The sequence below is a fragment of the Copadichromis virginalis genome, linkage group LG7, assembly GCF_057382275.1.
Source record: "Copadichromis virginalis isolate Kocher_CV1m ecotype Utaka linkage group LG7, C_Virginalis_male_GT1.1, whole genome shotgun sequence".
Taxonomy (NCBI): domain Eukaryota; kingdom Metazoa; phylum Chordata; class Actinopteri; order Cichliformes; family Cichlidae; genus Copadichromis; species Copadichromis virginalis.
The window spans coordinates 25,321,953-25,342,587 of NC_140624.1; the positions used below are offsets into that span (position 1 = coordinate 25,321,953).

Consider the following 20,635-nt stretch of genomic DNA (forward strand, 5'->3'; position numbering starts at 1 on the left):
ATACGTGAGTTTTCAAAATAAAACAAATATATATAAATGCGGCAATTTGTTTTTACATTTCTGGTGAGTTGGCATATTTTACAGAAAAAAAAGAACATTTTGATGAACAACAAAATGAAGCTGCCTCTCCTTCCTCTCTCCCTCCTGTTCAGATGATTGAAGGCAGCTCCATGAAAACATACGACTCCATTCAGAAGCTCATGAATGAGAAGAGTCACCTCAAACAGGCCATGAGCACAGCCGATCGGCTCCGCCTCTTCCCAACGCTTCACCGCCTTAACTCCAACAAGAGGCCGACGCCACAGACCGCCAAGATCTCCTCACTGCCAGAGGAAGCAGAAGATGAAGTCCATGACACGAGACTCTAACTGGCCAGCTGCAAACACACATGCGCATACACACCTGCAGGGACAAACAAACAGCTGTTTGAAGACCAATGATTTGGGGTTCATTTCTGAAGCAAGATTGACGAGGCCATAATGACAGAATCTGAATCAGTTTGGACAACTCAGGCATATTATTTTACCCACTCTTAGGAGAATAGTGAATTGTGTCTTACAGAAATTGAAGCCACATTTTTCATAGCCAAACATAGCTGCTGAGATCCACTTCACTGTCACAAAGTAAAACCAGGATTATGAAGCTTTGCACACATTAAAAAAAGAGCTATGTCCTAAATTACTTAAACAGTCCAGCTACCTACTATTTTATTAACCTTTTACCAAAGGTGTGACTGGAGCCGATCCCAACATAGGGCAAAAGGCAGGATAAGCAATAATAAGTAAGTAAAGTTTATTACAGAGAGCTTTTCACAAAGAAGCAGTCACAAAGTGCTGTATCACAAAGCAGAGTAAAACCTGCCACTCTGGACAAGTTATTATTCCATCACAAGGCTAACACAGAGACAGTGAACCACACACTCACATCTAAAACCAGTAAAGTCATGAGCTAACCTAACACGAATGTCTTTGGACTGTGGGAAAGAACTGGAAGATGCTGAGGAACCCAAAGAACATGCTCAACACAAAAAGAGAAGCCAGCAAGGAGGTGAGGTGATGTGTTAACCACTGTACCACTGTGTCGCTCCCACCTCAGAATAGGCATGTTTAAAAGTTGCCTGAACATGACTGAGTGTGCACAGTGCAAAATATGAAGGATGAGAGTACAGATGCAAAACTTCTAATTGCAGGTGTCTCAAACATTAGAATAACACAAATGCAAGTTTAGGAGTATTATTTTTTTGTTTGTTTTTTTTAAAGAAAATGTGTGCAATGGTGAATTCTGCCACTAAATTAAAGGAAAATCAGTGTGTGTGTGTGTGTGTGTGTGCGTGCGTGCGTGCGTGTGTGAATGAAAGGCTTCACAAGCACACTGCATGGAAGATAAAGAAGAGTATGGAAAGGGACCAGCTAAATAGAGGAAGAATCGTATGACTTACAAAGAGCTGACATGTAAACAAAGCACATCATAGCATGCACCAGAGTCCGGGTTCAGTCTGACTAAGTGGACACTGTTATTTAGCTCATTAAAGAGCTCCGGCAGGTTTCAGTGATGAACAAACAGTACATGAGCTCATTGAGTTCAGATGGTTCTCACAGATGTGCTCTTCTGCACTTGCTTTGAAAAAAGGGAAAGAAATCCATACTTGTCTTTTTGCATGATTTGTTGTTTAAACAGGATTTTTATTGGTTTCAGTTGCAGTTTTTTGTTTGTTTTTTTTGAAAAGCATTTTGGCTAACAGCCAGCTCATTTTCACTGGAGCACCTCAGACTGAACGTCTAATAACAGCCACTGTAGAAGCCTGACTTTTTAGATGCATTTTGAATGAGTGTGGAGCATGTAACTGAGCATTGTGAGCAAACAGGAAAACAATAAGGCCACATACTTTGTTCTCTATTCTTGGCATATGGAACCGTTAAAAAATAAGAACAATCACAAGAACAGATGTTCTTCTGTTTTACCAAAATGTATCAGTATCAAGCAGGAGTCTTCATGCACACCCTACACAGTCCCCAAAGGCAGCCATTCACATCCCACTATTTATATTTTTACTTGTATAGCAGGCATCCCGATAGCCAAGCAGTTAGCAAGAGTGAGACAATACACTCCACACCAGACTGGAATAATTTGAACAAGTCAAATTGAACATAACTGTTAGCAAATGTTATTCAATAGTTTTGAAGAATCAAATTATAACCATACTATAATTCATTATAAGTTCCTCATTTATGTGGTGAAGCTGCTGTTAGAACTGCTCTGAGATTTAGCAGCACTCACACAGGCACTCCAAAGGCATACTGATGTATCCTCGACCAGCATGTTGGTGCTGGGCTGAAGCCTCCAGGCCACCTCATAGCCTCCCCAAGAAAGACAAAGCATCCTATCACACTGTAAAACCTGCCTAGGAACGGCTCAAGACGCACAAGTCTGGAAAAATGTCAAGGTGTCTGGTGCAAAGGATTGATTTTAATGACGTGCTCGTTGGCTTTTACTTTTTATTTATTGTGGCTGTATGTGCCAAACTAGGAGATCAAGAGCAATAACAGCAGCTCATTAAATGAGACTTCTGCAGTGGCTTTGTGTGTCTTTTTGGATTTTTCTTTTAAATAAAGCAAATAGTCCCAAATTCCTTCTGTCTATAGTCAGTCAGTCTGACCCTTAAGTAACTTAACTGATGTCCACAAAACAGTGACGCTGTTGGCTGACGCTAATAGTTTGTGATGACTCTGATACCCTTATTTTTCTATGCGTATGCACTTTAGAGACACCCTGAGGTACTCACCAGCTTTCACAGCACGGAAACAGTCACACAATTAAAAAATCTGCACTTTCATGTCAAATCCTCAATGAAAAGTAGAATAATGACATTTGAAAACAATTATCTTTAATTTCTCAGCCGCTATTGTTTTATGATTTATGGAGAGAAGCTGGTAATTTGTCCAAAGTAAAAAAAATAAAATAAAATAAAAAGAAATGTGAGAGAAACTTTTTAAGAGCTACTGCTGTACAATTGCAAAGCATGTTGGTTTTCTTTGTTTATCAATTCTCACGATTTCTCAGTTCTTCGCTCTAGACTTTTCTAACATTCATTGTATTTTGAATTATAATTTTGTAAAGCACCGCTGCAGTAAATGAAGGTACCTTGAAGAAATGCCTCAATATGTTAACTGACATTTTTTTTAACATTGTAAATTAAGAACAAAACTGTTTCTTACTCATAGGAAATGGGCAGAGATGTCCAGAAATGTATAAATGTATTTGTCAATCAACTATATTTCCAGTAAAACTAAAGATTTTGAGAATTCAGATGTGGTCGTGTTCTTTTTCTCAGATGTTTGTATGGAAAACATTTTCATTTTTGGATCTTATAGTGACTGACATATTCATTACATCCTTTAAAAAAACACCAAATGTAAAGCTGTATATATATCCAATCATTACACCCATATAATTTAAAGGAAACGAGCTATGGGTCATTTTCAATGCTTAGACCTTACTATGGTGGCTCTGTGTAATTCACAGTTCAGTGGACCTTGCCTCCTTCTCCCGTTCACATTCTTTTAATTGGTGCATATCCTTAACTCATTATTTTAATAGTATTATTTGACATGTAGCTATGTTAAATATGAACATAGCCCTTCCTCTAACCCAGTTCTTAGTTAATGTTACATCCCTGACATTTTAATCTGATTAGTCAAATATTATCATGAATCAATTTTATTGGAATTCCACGTGAAAGACCAACACAAAGTGGTGCACACGTGAGAAGTGGAACGAAAATCATACATGATTCCAAACATTTTTTACAAATAAATAACTGAAAAGTGGGGTGTGCGTAATTATTCAGCCCCCAGAGTCAATACTTTGTAGAACCACCTTTTGCTGCAATTACAGCTGCCAGTCTTTTAGGGTTTGTCTCTACCAGCTTTGCACAGAGACTGAAATCTTTGCCCATTCTTCTTTGCAAACAGCTCCAGCTCAGTCAGATTAGATGGACATCGTTTGTGAACAGCAGTTTTCAGATCTTGCCACAGGTTCTCGATTGGATTTAGATCTGGACTTTGACTGGGCCATTCTAACACATGGATATGTTTTGTTTTAAACCGTTCCATTGTTGCCCTGGCTTTATGTTTAGGGTCGTTGTCCTGCTGGAAGGTGAACCTCCGCCCCAGTCTCAAGTCTTTTGCAGACTCCAAGAGGTTTTCTTCCAATACTGCCCTGTATTTGGCTCCATCCATCTTCCCATCAACTCTGACCAGCCTCCCTGTCCCTGCTGAAGAGAAGCACCCCCAGAGCATGATGCTGCCACCACCATATTTGACAGTGGGGATGGTGTGTTCAGAGGGATGTGCAGTGTTAGTTTTCCGCCACACATAGCGTTTTGCATTTTGGTCTCATCTGACCAGAGCACCTTCTTCCACATGTTTGCTGTGTCCCCCACATGGCTTGTGGCAAACTGCAAACGGGACTTCTTATGGTTTTCTGTTAACAATGGCTTTCTTCTTGCCACTCTTCCATAAAGGCCAACTTTGTGCAGTGCACGACTAATAGTTGTCCTATGGACAGATTCCCCCACCTGAGCTGTAGATCTCTGCAGCTCGTTCAGAGTCACCATGGGCCTCTTGGCTGCATTTCTGATCAGCGCTCTCCTTGTTCGGCCTGTGAGTTTACCTGGACGGCCTTGTCTTGGTAGGTTTACAGTTGTGCCATACTCCTTCCATTTCTGAATGATTGCTTGAACAGTGCTCCGTGGGATGTTCAAGGCTTGGGAAATCTTTCTGTAGCCTAAGCCTGCTTTAAATTTCTCAATAACTTTATCCCTGACCTGTCTGGTGTGTTCTTTGGACTTCATGGTGTTGTTGCTCCCAACATTCTCTTAGACAACCTCTGAGGCCGTCACAGAGCAGCTGTATTTGTACTGACATTAGATTACACACAGGTGCACTCTGTTTAGTCATTAGCACTCATCAGGCAATGTCTATGGACAACTGACTGCACTCAGACCAAAGGGGGCTGAATAATTACGCACACCCCACTTTGCAGTTATTTATTTGTAAAAAAAATAAATGTTTGGAATCATGTATGAGTTTCATTCCACTTCTCATGTGTACACCACTTTGTGTTGGTCTTTCACATGGAATTCCAATAAAATTGATTCATGTTTGTGGCTGTAATGTGAAAAAGTTCAAGGGGGCCGAATACTTTTGCAAGCCACTGTATATTATTATTATTATTGTTGCCCCTTGGCTGGGCGGCCTTGGCTACCCACTGCCTCTGGTTCTGCTCCTGCCCCTTTGGTTGTGGAAGCTCCGTCCGAGGCCTCTCTCTTCCCTCTGCTCGTGTGGACGCCAGGTTGTCATAGAGATTACTGAGTTTACAGTGCTCCTCATGGCACAACAAAGTCTTCAGACCATGATTCTGATAAACTGTATACTTTCTTTTTTTACAACGGCAATAAAGAACTTTCAGTCTTGAGACATGTCCGAAAATTTCGCATTATATTGCTGATTTATTGACTAAAGCTGAAGTGTCCTGGTATTAACAATGGACCATTTAAAAGATGGATACAGCTCCTGTTTTCCAACTTCTGAATGAGTCATCTTTGTTTTGAAACTATGTGAAGCTAATGTTTTCTGGATAACCCAGATTTACAAACATACACAGAAGATTTAAAAACTATAAACCATACAGAAGTCTCACTAAATGTGACTTCGTGAATATAGTATAATATATAGTAGTAGTTTTCAAACATCTACTACTACTCATCATCTTGTAAATAGCCCAACAACTATAAGGACAGTGTAATAAATAAACATAAATAAGTAAATAATTAATAGTCAGGAGAGGTGTTAAAATATTAAATATTCAGAATAATATAAATTTTTTTAAAAACACTTGATACTTGATACAATTCACCATATTTTATGACATGGTTGGTCAACTCTTAAGTCTTTTGACTCAGTGTGCCAGTTTTAAAAAATGCAGATAAAAAAACAAACAAAACAATAACAAGAAAAAGCAAAAACAAATAAAAAACGAGAAAGGCTGACGGGGGTTTTGACAGTGCTGTGTTTAATTCTTGTGCTTGACAAAAAAGACAATTCTTTAAACTTCAAACAGCTATCGTACAGATCAAAATCATATGTTGCCTAAAATCTCTCCTGTACATATGTATAGATATATTTATATATATGTACATAAACGCTTCCGATAAAACATGTCCTTAAAAATAAAAACACACACAGTAATAATGGGAAGCGTGAATAAAAAGTGAATTACAGAGTTGGGGATCAGCTGAACACGAGTCAGGGTAACTGATGAGCTTTGAAAATATTTATTATGGCTTACAATTGACAGAGGACATCCTGTATTTCTACAGTTCTATTACTTATTGCCACAACCACCTTCACTATGAAACAAGTGAAGGGCTCAGAACCAAAACTCAATTTACAAACACTATATACAAGTAGCCTGTTTTTCTCAGCTGTTTTGCTTCAAGATTTATATCACTGTACAAGCATCCACATACCACATACACCGATCTATAGAGCATTTAGACTTACTAATTCTTATGTACAAATATTTGGTAAAACCCTGATTAATTTCAACAGTATTTTAACCAACCTTGCAACTATTTAAAGATAAAACACGTGAATATTTCAAAATACTTAATACCCAAAAGAAAGCAAAAAAAAAAAAAAATCAAAAACAAAAACAAAAGAAAGAGAAAAAACCTGCTTTTTCCTTCTTTGATCCAAAAACACTCAGTGGCTTCAGAAGTACAGCATTTCACTTTAAGTACACAAGAATACTGTGCCAGGGCTGTTTTGAGGCAGGTTAAATACTATAGGTGAGTCAGTTCTTAACCCGTCTCTGAATACTGTCACGTACTTGCTGCAGGTTGATGCACTGGAATTAAGGCAACAGTAAAACAACCTGCTGCATTACCTTGTGTTGTTTCCCACACACGAGAAGCCACTTTTCTTTAACCCCAAGCAATCACATAATTCAAATACTGTAATAGAATGAAACTATGGTCCCCAAGTACACAACTGTATTACAGTGTAACAAGTACTAGTAACAAGTACAAATACTAAGAGTCAAAGGTTGTCAGGTACTTAGTCTTTACATCATGACAGGAAGAATCGTGGGGAGGAGGAGGGAGAAAATGTCTATTTGTTTTCATGCAGGTCTCTGTGGAGAATCCAGATCTCCTCATGTGATTGGTTGTTGTTGTCAATGTTGCTGTAGTAGTTGTTGTTGCTGCTGCTGCTGGATGGAGCCTGCTTTGTTCTGCTGTTGGTGCTGCTGTTTGTAGTTCTGCTGCGGCTGTGGGGCGTCTGGATTCGGCTGGGGCTGTTGCTGCCATTATTGTTATTGCTGCTGCTTGGGGTGGCCGCAGAGACGCGGGTGTGCTGCCCTCGGCTGCTGGCGATGGGGAGCTGTGATTTGACACGTGGGCCCGATCGTCGATCGCTGCTCTGGACAGACACCTGGTTGGAGCTGCGGCTGGACTGACTGACGGTCTGCGGGATCAAAGATTGAGCACGCTTTAACGTTTTCATGTCAGTGGACAAAACTGGTGGGGGCAATAATGCATGAAATTACAGAGGAGATGTGAAACGTAATCAAGTTACTGCTTCTTACTACTTCTAGTTATAAGTAACCTGTTTGTGGTGTAGTAGACGGATTAGCAGCAAGAGTAAGCCAAAAGCTCAGGATTCAGACTGCTCTGCACAGCTACATTCAGACATTGCTTTCTACTCTTCCTCTGTTTTCCATCAAAAAGTGTGGTTTGCACCTGCTGCAAGACCGTTTAGAATCAGTGGAGGGCCAAAAGTTATAGTGATGGTTTAAAAGGAGAGGAGCTAAATGTTTCAGTGAGCGGATCAGCACAAGGCTCCACCAAGGCCCATTATAAGATAAATAAAGGATTAATTACAACTGTTAATTGTGCAATGTTGCTTTAGTTGAGTGAAAGAACAAAACTAGAGAGTTGGAAATTAACTGGAACAGGTCTCGTTAAATATCAAACCACCACTAGCGTTTGACTCACAGGCTAATGTATTCATTGCTTTCTGATGCTATTTACTATAACTATTATTTATCACAGTGTTAAGCTGCTAATCGCCTTTGCCTCTTACTCTTTCCATCTGTGGTCGTTGCTGGACTGCGGTTTCTTGCTCAGCCTTTCGTGGGAGCACTGCTTCTCTGGGCAAGCTGGAGAACAGGATCATGTCATCTTTGGTGTGAGAGATCTGTAAGAGATAGAGAAGAGTATTTCAAGCAGCAGCTCATACCTGGAGGAGTGTAAGTTTTGACTTTTCCCCCCTACTTTTCTACACAGCCATTTTCATAGGCTCAAAAGTCGCTGGACACCTGCTGACCAGCAGTTTTATGGTCAGGTGAGGCCAAATTACATATGACGTATGATTGGTATGGTTTCATGAGAAGTTTCATGAGGTTATCATTATGCTGCAAAACCACAATAAACTTATCAGAAAGCTAGCAAAAGAAATGATGGGAAGAAGAGAAAAGTATGGAGAAGAAAAAAAAAACAACAGTTCATAATCCAAAGAATACCACAGTATCTGTCCAGCATGAGGGGGAAATTTGTATGCTTGCCAGTGGAATTGGACCACTAATGTGTAATGATGTGAGTGCTCACAGAAGTAGCAGGAGGATTTCTTTAGTGTTCAGGGCAATTACTCTCTGCTAACATTCAGCCAAATGCTGCAATACTGATCAGAGAGTGCTTCACTGTGGAAATGGATAATGACCCAAATCATACAGCAAAAGCAACCCAAAAGTTTTATAAGCTGCAAAAATATGATCTTCTTCAATGGCTGATCTCAAACCAACAGAACATGCTTTGCATTGTTACTGCAGACACAAGTGAAAGCACAGAGATCAGAAACAAGCAACAACTGAAGGCAGCGACAGGAAAGGCCTGACAGAGTGTTTCTAGGCAGGAAACACAGTATCTGATGTCCATGAGTTCCACACTTCAAGCAGTAACTCACTGAAAAAAAACATGTTCACCCCAAAATTCAAAACAGTCCTTATATTTAAAATGATTTTAGTTTATCCAGATCATTTTTAGCATTAAATACCAGTCTGGTCACTCAGCAGCGATCTATATGTCAGTGCAGTGAACTTTAGGTTCTTACTGAAATGGTGGGAAGTACGTTTCAAGTTTTTAAAACCTTCCTGGGTCAAAAGTCAGTAGTTGACAACATTTCACATGCAGTATTTATATAAAATTATTAGTGCTGTCGAAATGAACGTGGTAACGCACATTAATCCGCCATCACGGTCAACGCGATCAAAAATTTTAACGCAATTAATGTCAAAAATTGCAGAATGACTCAAAATCCCTGAAATGTTTCTGTCAACGCATTTCAGGCAGTTTGTCCAAGTAGAGTTACCTTCGCAAATGGGCAGCTGATCTGGTAGTGACGGGCAGCTGAACCAATCAACTCAATATGGAAGATGATAAACGCACATTGGCGTTTATCACCTCTCGATGGGAAATTTGAGTATTAAAAAAAATATCACATTGACGCGAAGCATACGTTAGTCGGGTATGCTGCTAGGACTTTAGCTAACGGGTCACCCAGCTTGCGACAAACCACTCACGGAGCATCGGGGACTCAGTAAGTCTACCTCGCAAATATTGACCGACACAACTGCCAAGTGGACTGCAACAAACTGCAGACCTATTAATATCGTTGAGAACAGGCGCTTTACATAGCTTTGGCTCCACGTTTCAAGGACTTGAAGTGCCTCACGAAGAGTGAGAGTGGATAAATGTTTACACAGTTCTTTTTGTTAACACGAATGTTCAAGATGTTCAATAAACAGGTTAAGTCCGTATATTTTCCCTTTTTCTCGAGTCTGTTTGCTCATGCAAAATGAAATGTGATCAATATAGAATAAAAATGAATGATATTTAATTGTGATTAATCAAAATTAATCCACAGTAACCCTGTGATGAATCTGATTTAAAATTGTAATTGTTTGAGCACTAATACATATATTATATATTAGTGCATACTTACCTGTTAGTATGTAGGGTTTTTAAAAAGTTGTATTTCACAGAAGAGAATCTGTGCTACAAGATTGAAGAAAACTATTCAAATTCTCTTTGAATTTAAGCATCCAATCGTTGTGTTTATTCTGTATTTACTTCATTATATTGCATAAATATCAGTTACAAGCTTAAATATATAGTTGAAAAAAATTTAATTGCAACCAGGCTATTGATCAAGAAATTGCGATTAATTACAGAAAATTGTGCGATTAATTTGTTAGATTTTTTTAAATCTATTGACAGCACTAAATTATATGTCAACGGTCTCCCCACTATTTCAGTTAGCCCTGGTCATAAATTACTGTTAACGGCACATTTCCACTGGATTGATAATATAACTGACTTCCCAGCATTGAAACGTCTCTTTTAAGTTAGAGTCGGAGTAAATCCATTGTGTCAGTGAGTGAGTGGAGAAAGGCTTGTGAGTGTGAGTACCTTAGTGATGTCTGGCTCAGATTTGCTGGAGCACATCGTCTGCAGTTCTCTGATCAAATCGGTCTCATCATCAGAGAAAACAGACAGACCTTCGGGCTGTCTAAAAAAGTATAACAATTTAAAAAATTAATAATAGTAACAATAATTTTTACAAAATATATATGCAAAGGCACCTAACCTACTGTAACAACTACTTAATTAAGCTATTTAATAAAAATATGTTTGCAGGTTCTGTCTGTCCACATATTAATATAAGGTACTGATGCTAATGCTATTACCACTGCTGCACATTTATATTAATGAGACACAGAACCAACCTCTGGACTTTGCCATTGGAGATCAAGCTGACATCAGAGCTCGAGAGAGAACCTGAAATCATAGGTTAATGTACAGCTTTATTCATACGACATGAAAAACGGCAGTTCACTTAAATGGCAACAGGAACAGAGCCAAAAGCCTGGGTTTTATTAAAAAGGCTTATCTATAGAAACACGGAAGGTGAGCTGATGAGTACACAAACTGTGCACGTGGACACAAACAGACCTACCAATAGTTTTAATTAGAAACAACTTGCTTTCAAATATAAAAGATGGGGATTTGTGGTTTCTTCAGAGTAAAAAGGAGAAAAGAAGAGGCAGGCAGCAAATGTTAGGGCTGGTAAACAGTGCCACCTTGTGGAGATTGAAGACATGTGTCCTTAATCCGGGCTTTCAAATGTCTAAATCTAACGCTTTACGCATTGTATTTTAACAAGCTCTTTATATGTGACTGAAAAAATGCTTTATCTGAAGTATCTGAGGACTTTCATTGCTCTGTTACATCCAGAACGTCACAGTGTAATGATTTTACATTTAAAACACAAAATAATTAAAGCTGTCTGAATGTGAAGAAATAACCACTATGACACAATGTCGAAAACATCTATGTGTTGTGGTGAAGAGATATCGTCTGCACTTGGGTTGGGCCGCACGTTCGTGTAATACCAGTTTGTACCATAAGATGGTACCAGCGAACCAATGCAACTTTTATTTAATCAGGGAAATCATCGAAAAAAGCATTTACAGCTGCAACCTGGACAAAAGCAAAGGTGAACGATGGCAGTAGATAACAAAGTTAAAAACAACAGCATGCATCCACAATCAGGTGCCGGGTGGTGCCACCAGTTACTTTACTGTTATGGACCAGTTTTAGTTAACACTTACAGAATACAATCACGCCTTGATACCTTTAAATTATTCAAGTAAACCTGCCCCTCCAAAATGACAGATTTTTAAAAGAATATTCCCACAAGTACAAATACATTGTTCATTGTGATCCAATGCAGAGCAGCATTCTTACCCTCTCTGAAGGAACTGCTGCTCCAATTCAAGGCGGGGCTTCCCTTCTTCCGAGGGCTGGTGTTGGATCGTCTCAACTTGCCACTGTCCCATCCCCTTCTACCTCCTCCGCCGCACATGCTTCCTTTATAGGGGCCAACAGCTGACAGAGGGAACGTGCCACCCTGAAACTCTAGCAGGTATCTGTCGATTTCTGAGGAATAAGGGAAACACTGTCGATCAGTGCATTTTTAATCTCATGTCATGTCTTTTTCCCTGCTCACTTATTTCCTTTGGGAACTTGAGTGAATCAACAGCCAAACATCACATGTGACGCACACGCACCATGTCGAGGCAGGGGGCATCCCAGGAGTACAGCCTTGTTGACCAGGATGCTGAGAGCGGCTTTCACCACAGCCTGTTGTCCAGCACTCAGCCCACAGTTGCTAAGACATGGTCGTTGTGATGAGGGGGCTGGAGAGTGAGAGGTGGAAGAGGAGGAGCGCTTGGCTGTTACCCGGGAGATGATGGCTTCTTCTACACGGGGGACGACCACAGCATTCCAGAGACGTGCCAGCCACCTGCACATATGTGCACACACGCAAACATGTAAGCTTCCAAGCACGCACACACTTCATAGTTCTTCCCTTAAGTCGTTTCCTGATCTTTTTCCTCTGGCCGCAGATTATCTGGTCAACACTGAGGTCGTTTCAGTTCAGTTTAGAATGTTCATTTATCATAAATGAAGGTAGAAAGATAAACACTTTATATGGAAACAATCATAAATCATTAATGTGTAGAGCAAGCAGCACTTTTTAAAATGTAACCAAATCAACTAAAAGCTCATTTACAACAGATCTACTAAGTAATTCCGTCACTTATGTACAAATATTCACTGATTTTGTGTTTTTCATCACAGCAAATTAAACTACTCTCACCAAGAGGGGGACTGTGCCTCTGTACAGGTCAAACAATCAACAGTGCAGGGCTTCAGCTTTAATTCAAATCGCATAACTCCTTCACTTCACAAATGAGCACTGGAAACAAACTATAATCTTTTTCTAGATAGAGACATGTTCACACACCTTACAATGACCTGCGCGTTGTTTGGGACCACAGGGCAGGACAGGAAGAGCTGCGGGCCCAGCAAAGCCTCATGGGTCCCCAGACGGGACAGGCAGGCATTGAGCTGCTGCCAAACCTGGCTCACCCACAACACCAACCGCTCCATGACGCCATCGGGAGACCAAAGTCCAGTCCCCATCTGGGGGAAAGAAGCAGGGCAACAGAACTGAATATGTTCTGCTCTTATGATAAAACACCATGTGGCTAAAGTGAAATATCAAAAGGACATATGGGAAGGAATATCACAGACTGGGTTTCCTGTGAACAGTTCTATGTTTTTGATCACGTCTCCCTGTGCTACTCTTAATGATCCATTTCCTAACATTTGAGCTTGTTTGGGATTACAGGTGGAAAAAAAAACAACAACACAATTTTGGTTGTGATTAAAACAAAACCGATCTGGCCATCCACCAAAATGATGCAGTCTCTCTGGCAGCTGCAGCTAAACCTCTGTCCGACCTTGTGAAGCAGCTTTTTGCGGAGGTGCCTTCCCAGCAGGCTGTGCAGTGGCTCCTGATCCCAACGAAAAGTGACCCAGCGGAAATGCTGCTGGAGACGAAGCTCTGCTCCCTGCAGGCGGGGCTTCGATAATGTTGCAATCAGAAAGTTCCCCTCTCGGAAGTGGTGGGGACCTGAGGGAAGGAAGGACAAGACAAAAAAGCTGATTTATTTGGCATCATCTTCCTAGTCAGTCTCTTATATTGTTGTTATTATCTGACTGTTGGTTTTGTGGTTGAGCACAGGGAGCGCGTTCGCTGTCCACTCCACTCTAGGGCCTGCCTGTCTGCCTGCAGTGAGCTATGTTGTCAGATGGAGGCGGTGTACAAAGTATGTCCTACAACCAGTCTGTGGTCCGTGAGTCAGCCACAGAGTGAAGTTCGAACATACAAAGAGCTGAAGTGTTAAAAACAATGAAAAGTGTCCACTGCAGTCACTGTCTGTGCTTTTCATGCTTTATTTTATGATCTTTTACGCTTTTTTGCCGTTCTCCCTTTCTCGGTGAACTCCACTATCACTACCTGGTCTATTCTGGCCCACATACCTACCAATCAAAGTTAGGCAGTTCCATATGTCATCCACTTCCAGTGGCATGCAGTCAGGATCTTGAAAGAGTGCACGGCTGCGTGTCTCGTGTGGGTGAAAACCCCTTGTCCCCTTCTGTCTGAAAAGCTGTGTACAGACAGACACACTTGCAGGACTATAAACCCCACTTAAGACTTCCTGTTTACCGAAGAGCACAGACTCTTGTACAAAACAAATTAAAATTACAGCTGCAAGCTGCAATGACAGGGCTCTGATCGAAACTTTCCATGGCACCTTGGACATGCCCTTCAACGAGAACTCATAAGCTTTGTAATTTAGCTTGGCCAACGTCAGCAGTTGAGACTGACCAAATGTGAAGTTGATCCCATATAAACTCATACACCCCCCCACCCCCACCCCCAAAATCAGTCAACTTACTGCTGGGCTTAGCGCAGGGATTCAAGAGGATTTTTGTGCCTCTTGGTACCAAATTTCAAACAGCAGTGGGACTAAACGTTTGACATAAAAGTTTCCTCCACCTATGTATGAGACACCAGACCTTATGTGTGTGTGCTTTACTACACTGTCTGTATCTGTGCTACAGGCTCTGTCTGCAGCCATACCAGTGTTCAGGACCAGTGATGAAGCAGCGCTCCTGCTGTCCAGACTGTGGCAGAGGTCTCCAAGCAGGCCTGTTAGGGATGCAGCTTTCTCCAGTCCCTCCAGCAGGACTATCACACAGTGACCAGTATGTCGAGCTGGTAGGCTGACCCCTGACCCCACAGCTGGCACCAGGAAACCTGGAAGAAGAGGAGGAAGGAAAATAAACAGCAATACAACATAAAGCACCATCAATACAAAGACAGGGGAAACTGCACGATCCTAAATGTTGTCACTGCTTTAAATCGCTGTATTTCTGTGAGTTGATCTGAGGCACTTTGAGAGTGGAAGAATGAGTGATTTCCTCCCACCCGACCCTTCCAGAATCAACCATAAAGAGACAGAAAAAAAATTCTTTTGTGCAATAAATGTAGCTGATTAAATTAAACCATGACTTTTAAATATGAAGCTTTCCATCGGTGTGTCTGCTCGTGTGTTTTCCTACCACAGCTGATGAAAGTCTCAAGCAGATGCTCTTTGGTCAGGCTCTCTTCCACCTCCACCCTCACCACGTCACAGCTGAGCCCCCCTGCCTTCTGCTTCGACTGATAGAGATACAAAGAAGAGGTGGGGTGGGGGGAGATGAGTGAAGAAGCACAAAGAGGTAAGAAGGGAGCCCGTTGTCATGGAAACAAAGGAAATGTACGGTTACTATGTGCCGAGTGAAATGGAGCAGGAGGAAATTCTGAATGAGAGAAAAGGGCTTTTCCACATCAGAGCTATCAAAGATATTCCTCTGTCCTTCATTTGCTTTTTAAATATCGTGGCATTTCATTGTGATACACAGCTTTAATAAAAAAAAGAAATCAATAAGTAAATGAATAAAAAGGAATAATTATTACTAAAGCAAGGAAATCATCAAAACAGGCACCACAAATACAGAAGAATGACGATTGCCACATGACTGATTAGACACAAGACACTGTACAGGGCTTTCATATACATGATTCCCTGTGTTTATGTAGGTAATGGTTAATACCGCTCTTATGAGTGAGAATTTCACTTTCTAGTTTAACAGTCGGACAGTTCGGCTTCTGTTCTTAATTCACAATTCTTCAACCTAACCTTATTTTTTCATGTAGCCACATCTTCTTTTGTGTGCACGTGGAAAAATACAGTTTCTGATGCCATTACCAGACTAACGTGTCAATGTGAAAGCAGCAGTGATTCAAACAGTTTTTGCCCATGTGCTGGCCAAATATTTAAGAATTTAAAAAAAAAGCATCACTGATGATGAATTTGAGTTCCACTGTGTGAGTTCCCTCTATCCCTATTAAATCTGTGGCCTGTGGGAAGGACCAGTGGCTAGCCTTTGGTGTGTTTCATCATGTTGTAATGAGACATTGCATTACTGTTTGCCAGCAATTTCGGTTTCATTGCATCAGCCTGTGCAACAGAGCCAAATGCAACTTTGTTTAAAGATGTAAAGTAGAAGATTTTCCTCAGACTTAACTGTCAGCACTCCCTGACATGGAAGAAACTCACAATTACACCTCAGCTATGAATGAATTTGCTTTCATGAAACTTTACTTCAAAGTAAGACCATGTTCTCTCACACATTCAGCTGTTCAACACTACACCTCCCTTCACATGACTGGCTGAACACACACAGTGGTCAGGTTTTAAGTAGGGGTTGTAGCACTTCTTTGAGAGCGCAGCGCTCCGAAACAGCGTTTAAGCCGTGGTACCTTGATGTAGTGAGCAACCAGACCGGCGATGTACTCCTGACAGCTGCCCTGAAGCCCATGAAAGATGAGGTTACCATACTGCTCCACCTAAACACAGACACAGAAACAGGCAAAGACTGAGCTGACAAGAAGAGAGAATAATGTGGTAGCATGACAGTCTGTCTACATTTAATCCTGTTGTTTAATAACAATTCCAATTGGATTGAGATCTGGTGACTGTGGAGGCCATTTGAATACAGTCAACTCACTGTCACATTCAAGACACCAGTTTGAGTGACTAATATATTGTCCTGCTGGCAGATGGGTACACTGTGGTCATAAAGGGATAGATATGGTCAGCGACAATACGCAGGTAGGCTGTGGAGACACACCCCACACCATTACACCACAACCAGCAGCCTTTTCTATCCAAAAAGCTGCTGGACGAATCTAAGCGTTCAAATTATTTTGCTTGTATACGGGGTTCTGCCATGGATTCTTTTATCTACACATGCTATTATCTCCTCCCCCCCTTTTTAAAACAAACATCTGTGATGACAAAATGCCTGCTTTTGATGCAGCCAGCAGGGGGCAGCATAGCTGCTAGAAAATCACACCCTCCATTTCCTTTCATCTGTCCATCACCCACTCCTCTTTCTTTGCCATCTCTCTCACTAATGGTGTATCACTTCCTCTGTATTTTTCCAGCATCTTACTCACCAAATCCCCCCAATCCCTCACACTCCTTTGTGTGTATTTGCATAAATGTGTGCAATGTGCGCGCTTACCAGGCGGACATAGTTGTGCAGCAGTGGCAGGGGGAAGAGGGATTCCAGAGCCAATTCATCGAGGCATGACTCAGACAGACCTGTCAAAAAAACCCCCACAGATGCACAAATAAATCCTCAAATCCAATCTGCTTCACATGCGAGGCTCCTCTATGCGAGCCGAACCTCAAGGTGCCCTTGGAATAAGAATGTCCTAAAAACTAAAAACAGCATGTTTAATAGCCACATTATTTATTTCCTCAGTGCTTTTAGCTACAGGCCTGCAATACAGTAAATGTAAACACTGCTGTCAGTAAATCAGAGCAGAGTGAGGGTATACGTGGATATTTACTAATAGCTCTTAATGCTTTCTGCCAGTGAGCGGGATGAATTACAGTTGTGAGAGGTTTAAATCCACACGCTGAGGAATCTCAGTCACTCATCCTTCCTCAAAGATTTTCACCTAAACCACAGTTTTTAGATGAACTGGAATAATTCTCGACACAATCTCTGAAAGCTTTGTCACTATATTTAACATATCTAAACATTAGTTGAATCTAAATCTTTACGATCTTTCATATAAAATACAGAAGATCATTTGCTTCAAAAGCAAACTGTGGATGTTGTCCCAGTCTGCCCTTCATAAGGAGTAAACACAGGGGTCAGTGAAGTCAGCTGTCTCTGTTTACAGAGTCATTTACAAGATAATTTGCAATTGCAGGCAATGAGTCGAAGGCTGTGAGGGCAAAGTAAAAACAGAAACAGAAGCTATTTAAATAAGGCTGTACGTATGCCAGTACTGTGGAGTTGGATCGTTGGGATGATAATGTGAAGGATATTTCAAGACATCAAAACCTGCTTTTAGGTATGTCTGCCAGCATCTCACGTGCATTAAAGTGAAGAATGTACAAAGAAATGTAGACAACGAAACATCAAAGTTAGAGCCGTATCTAATATGGGACCACGTCTGGACTCAATCAGAACCGACAGGTTCAGATTCCATATGATTTGTCCTGCTCCAAAAAGTGAGCTGATTCAGTCTCGTCCTGTCCCGGATTCCCAAAAACCATGAAATATGAAAGGACCGACACATTTCTGCTGTTAATCTGAAAAAAAGAAAACGAGTCTGGGGGGCTCGGTATGCTTTGTGGTAGAGGCTGTTTTCCAAATTTCCTCTGATAGTTAAAATTTGTATATTTTTTTCAGGATTTGGGGCTTTTTGAAGCTTCGAGAGCATAATTTACATGATATGTGATATCAAAAGCGTTGCTGTCTGAAATGTGCTGTGTGAAAAAAAAGAAAAAAGAACGTGTAATAAGCCAAAGCTTCAGCCTTCATCTGCTCACTGAGTATTTGCTTTATTTGTTTTATTTACTTCCATGGGAATTTTGTCATTGATTAAAAAGGTTATTGCAGTCATTTTTTTTTAAAGAGGATCAGTGAGCGTGGCTGCAGAAAAGCGATGAAGCACAAACCTTTCAGTAGCTCAAAGAAAGCAGTTATGATTAAATATGTAAAAGAACACGCACAGAGAGAGAGATTTTGGATGCATGTTATTTCAGGATCAACCTAAATTGAATTTCCTTAGATCTGATGGTAGATACAGCAGAAAGCCAGAAGGAGAATACAGACCAGACGTTGCTAAAAGCACACAAAAGTGTCAACTAACTGCTTTAGTCACACAGTCTACAGTACACATAGGAATCCTGGATGCAAACTTAAAGAAACAGACCAAAAAAGATTCAGGTGATGATGATCTAAAGATCGCACTGTTCCTTTTCCAGGGTGGAATGTTTTTAAAGATGTTTGCTATACAATCATTCCACCCTGCAAAAACAGCAGCTTAAAGAAATCATTAATACCTGCTAACATAAGCTGAAAGTTGTATTTCACTGTGTAGGGATCGTGACTTAAATGTAGGCCTGAGCACAGAGCTGGTGTTGCATCACTCAAATAGTGAATTTGATTAATTATAATCTTTTATTTATTCAACATTACATTTAAAATGGGTATTGTTTCATGAGACTAATTATTCTGAAAAATGTTCTGGCTAGAGTTTTCCTTCATGTGGTGCGGCTCAGTAGGTAGAGCCTGTTACAACACTGCCTACGCTGCAAATGCATCCAAACAGATTTGTTGGGCCCTTTCATCCACCAAATGGCATTTGTTACCAGTGATGGCAGCTCTGATTCTGGTGTGTGCTCTGAGCTGCTGAATGAGCACCGACTCTGATTGCCAGGTTTTTTCGTGTTGCGTTTTTTTTTTGGTTACCTTTGAGGCGGATGGTGATGCACTGGCTGAGAGGTTTCCTGACCAGGTCCCAGGGGGATACAGGCAGCTCCTGACCTGGTAACCACTCAGTATCTCCTGGAAGAAAAAATAAAACCAGACCCATTACAATCACACAATCTGAGCACACAGTTGTTAAACAAACAGTTTACTCATATGGTGACACAAAAGGACTGCATACACAATTATAAGCTGCCTATTGTGTAGTTTATCAGCATGTTATGTAGTTGTCCTTATCTGTTCTGCCTATTTGTGGCATACGTGTATTAGAAGATGGGAATTTTATATACGTGTAATATAACAAGGCCAGAGACGGAAGAAAAGAGTAGAAAGAAGAAAAATGGGCAAAACAGGAGAAACGATGAGAATAAAAGAAAGTGCAAATAAAGCATAACAGGTCACCAACTGGTGCATTGGCAACAGTCAAAAGACAAAGAGCTATACTGAAAAAATAACAGATGCACAAACAAACATAGGATCTTCTCTGTGTGTGTGGGTGTGACTGTTTGTCACGAAACGTACTTGATAATGAGGGTGGGAAGCCATAACAACACCCCCCAGGAGACCCGGACCGCCCACAGCCCCCCATCAGCACTGAAGAACCAAGGCCACATGTCCTGATGATAACCGCATGCCCTCCCTAGATGGAGCCTCCGCAGCCAAAAGATCAGAGGCAACGGCCAGCTGATCCACCAGACACGAACCATGAATTTAAGTATTTTAATAAAATACAAATGTTTTTGTGAATGTCATTCATGTAAAAGAAAACAAAATTATAATTACAAAAATCATTTTATTGATTTCAAAATATCTCCGATCGTCCCAGTTTGCGTCACAATAACCTTAAACAAAATGTTCACCACCAGGGGGCAATGTTTTACCAGTGAGTGTGCTGACATTTTTTTCAGGAGTGCTCCTGTTCTTTAAACTTTTTTTAAATTTATTTTTTCATTCCAAGACACTGTGGCTCTTGATTGCGTTCCCTGTTGTCATAACGGGTGGCTGTAGCTCAGGTGGCAGAGCGGATCAGCCACTAACCAGAAGGTCGGTGGGTCGATCCCAGGCTGCTCCAGTCTGCATGCTAAATATCCTTGGGCAAGACCCCATGTTGCTCTCCGATGCATCCATCGGAGTGTGAATGTGTATGAATGTTAGATACTTAGCACTTAAGCTTAGAAGTGCTTGTGTGAATGGGTGTGATTGGGTGTATAAAGCGCTTTGAGTGCTCAGACAGAGTAGAAAAGCACTATATAAGAACCA

At 40.9% G+C, this 20,635-nt stretch overlaps 2 protein-coding genes across 2 annotated transcripts in view; one reads left to right on the plus strand and one right to left on the minus strand.

The window, feature by feature from the left end:
* Positions 1–1,690, plus strand: part of cftr (CF transmembrane conductance regulator) — a 42,286-nt gene extending 40,596 nt beyond the window's left edge. The window contains exon 27 of the mRNA XM_085462674.1: positions 153–1,690. Coding sequence (XP_085318800.1) covers positions 153–368 — 216 coding nt within the window. The 3' untranslated portion in view covers positions 369–1,690. The remainder of the gene's footprint in view (positions 1–152) is intronic.
* Positions 1,691–6,051: 4,361 nt separating this feature from the next.
* The window catches only part of cttnbp2 (cortactin binding protein 2), a 92,356-nt gene continuing 77,772 nt past the window's right edge, over positions 6,052–20,635 (minus strand). Inside the window, exons 11-23 of the mRNA XM_085462675.1 lie at positions 19,358–19,453; positions 17,108–17,187; positions 16,341–16,427; positions 15,098–15,197; positions 14,616–14,792; positions 13,429–13,601; positions 12,930–13,108; positions 12,190–12,425; positions 11,867–12,058; positions 10,846–10,897; positions 10,529–10,628; positions 8,145–8,258; positions 6,052–7,526 (exon numbers count right to left, since the gene is read on the minus strand). Coding sequence (XP_085318801.1) covers positions 7,173–7,526; positions 8,145–8,258; positions 10,529–10,628; positions 10,846–10,897; positions 11,867–12,058; positions 12,190–12,425; positions 12,930–13,108; positions 13,429–13,601; positions 14,616–14,792; positions 15,098–15,197; positions 16,341–16,427; positions 17,108–17,187; positions 19,358–19,453 — 1,940 coding nt within the window. The 3' untranslated portion in view covers positions 6,052–7,172. The remainder of the gene's footprint in view (positions 7,527–8,144; positions 8,259–10,528; positions 10,629–10,845; positions 10,898–11,866; positions 12,059–12,189; positions 12,426–12,929; positions 13,109–13,428; positions 13,602–14,615; positions 14,793–15,097; positions 15,198–16,340; positions 16,428–17,107; positions 17,188–19,357; positions 19,454–20,635) is intronic.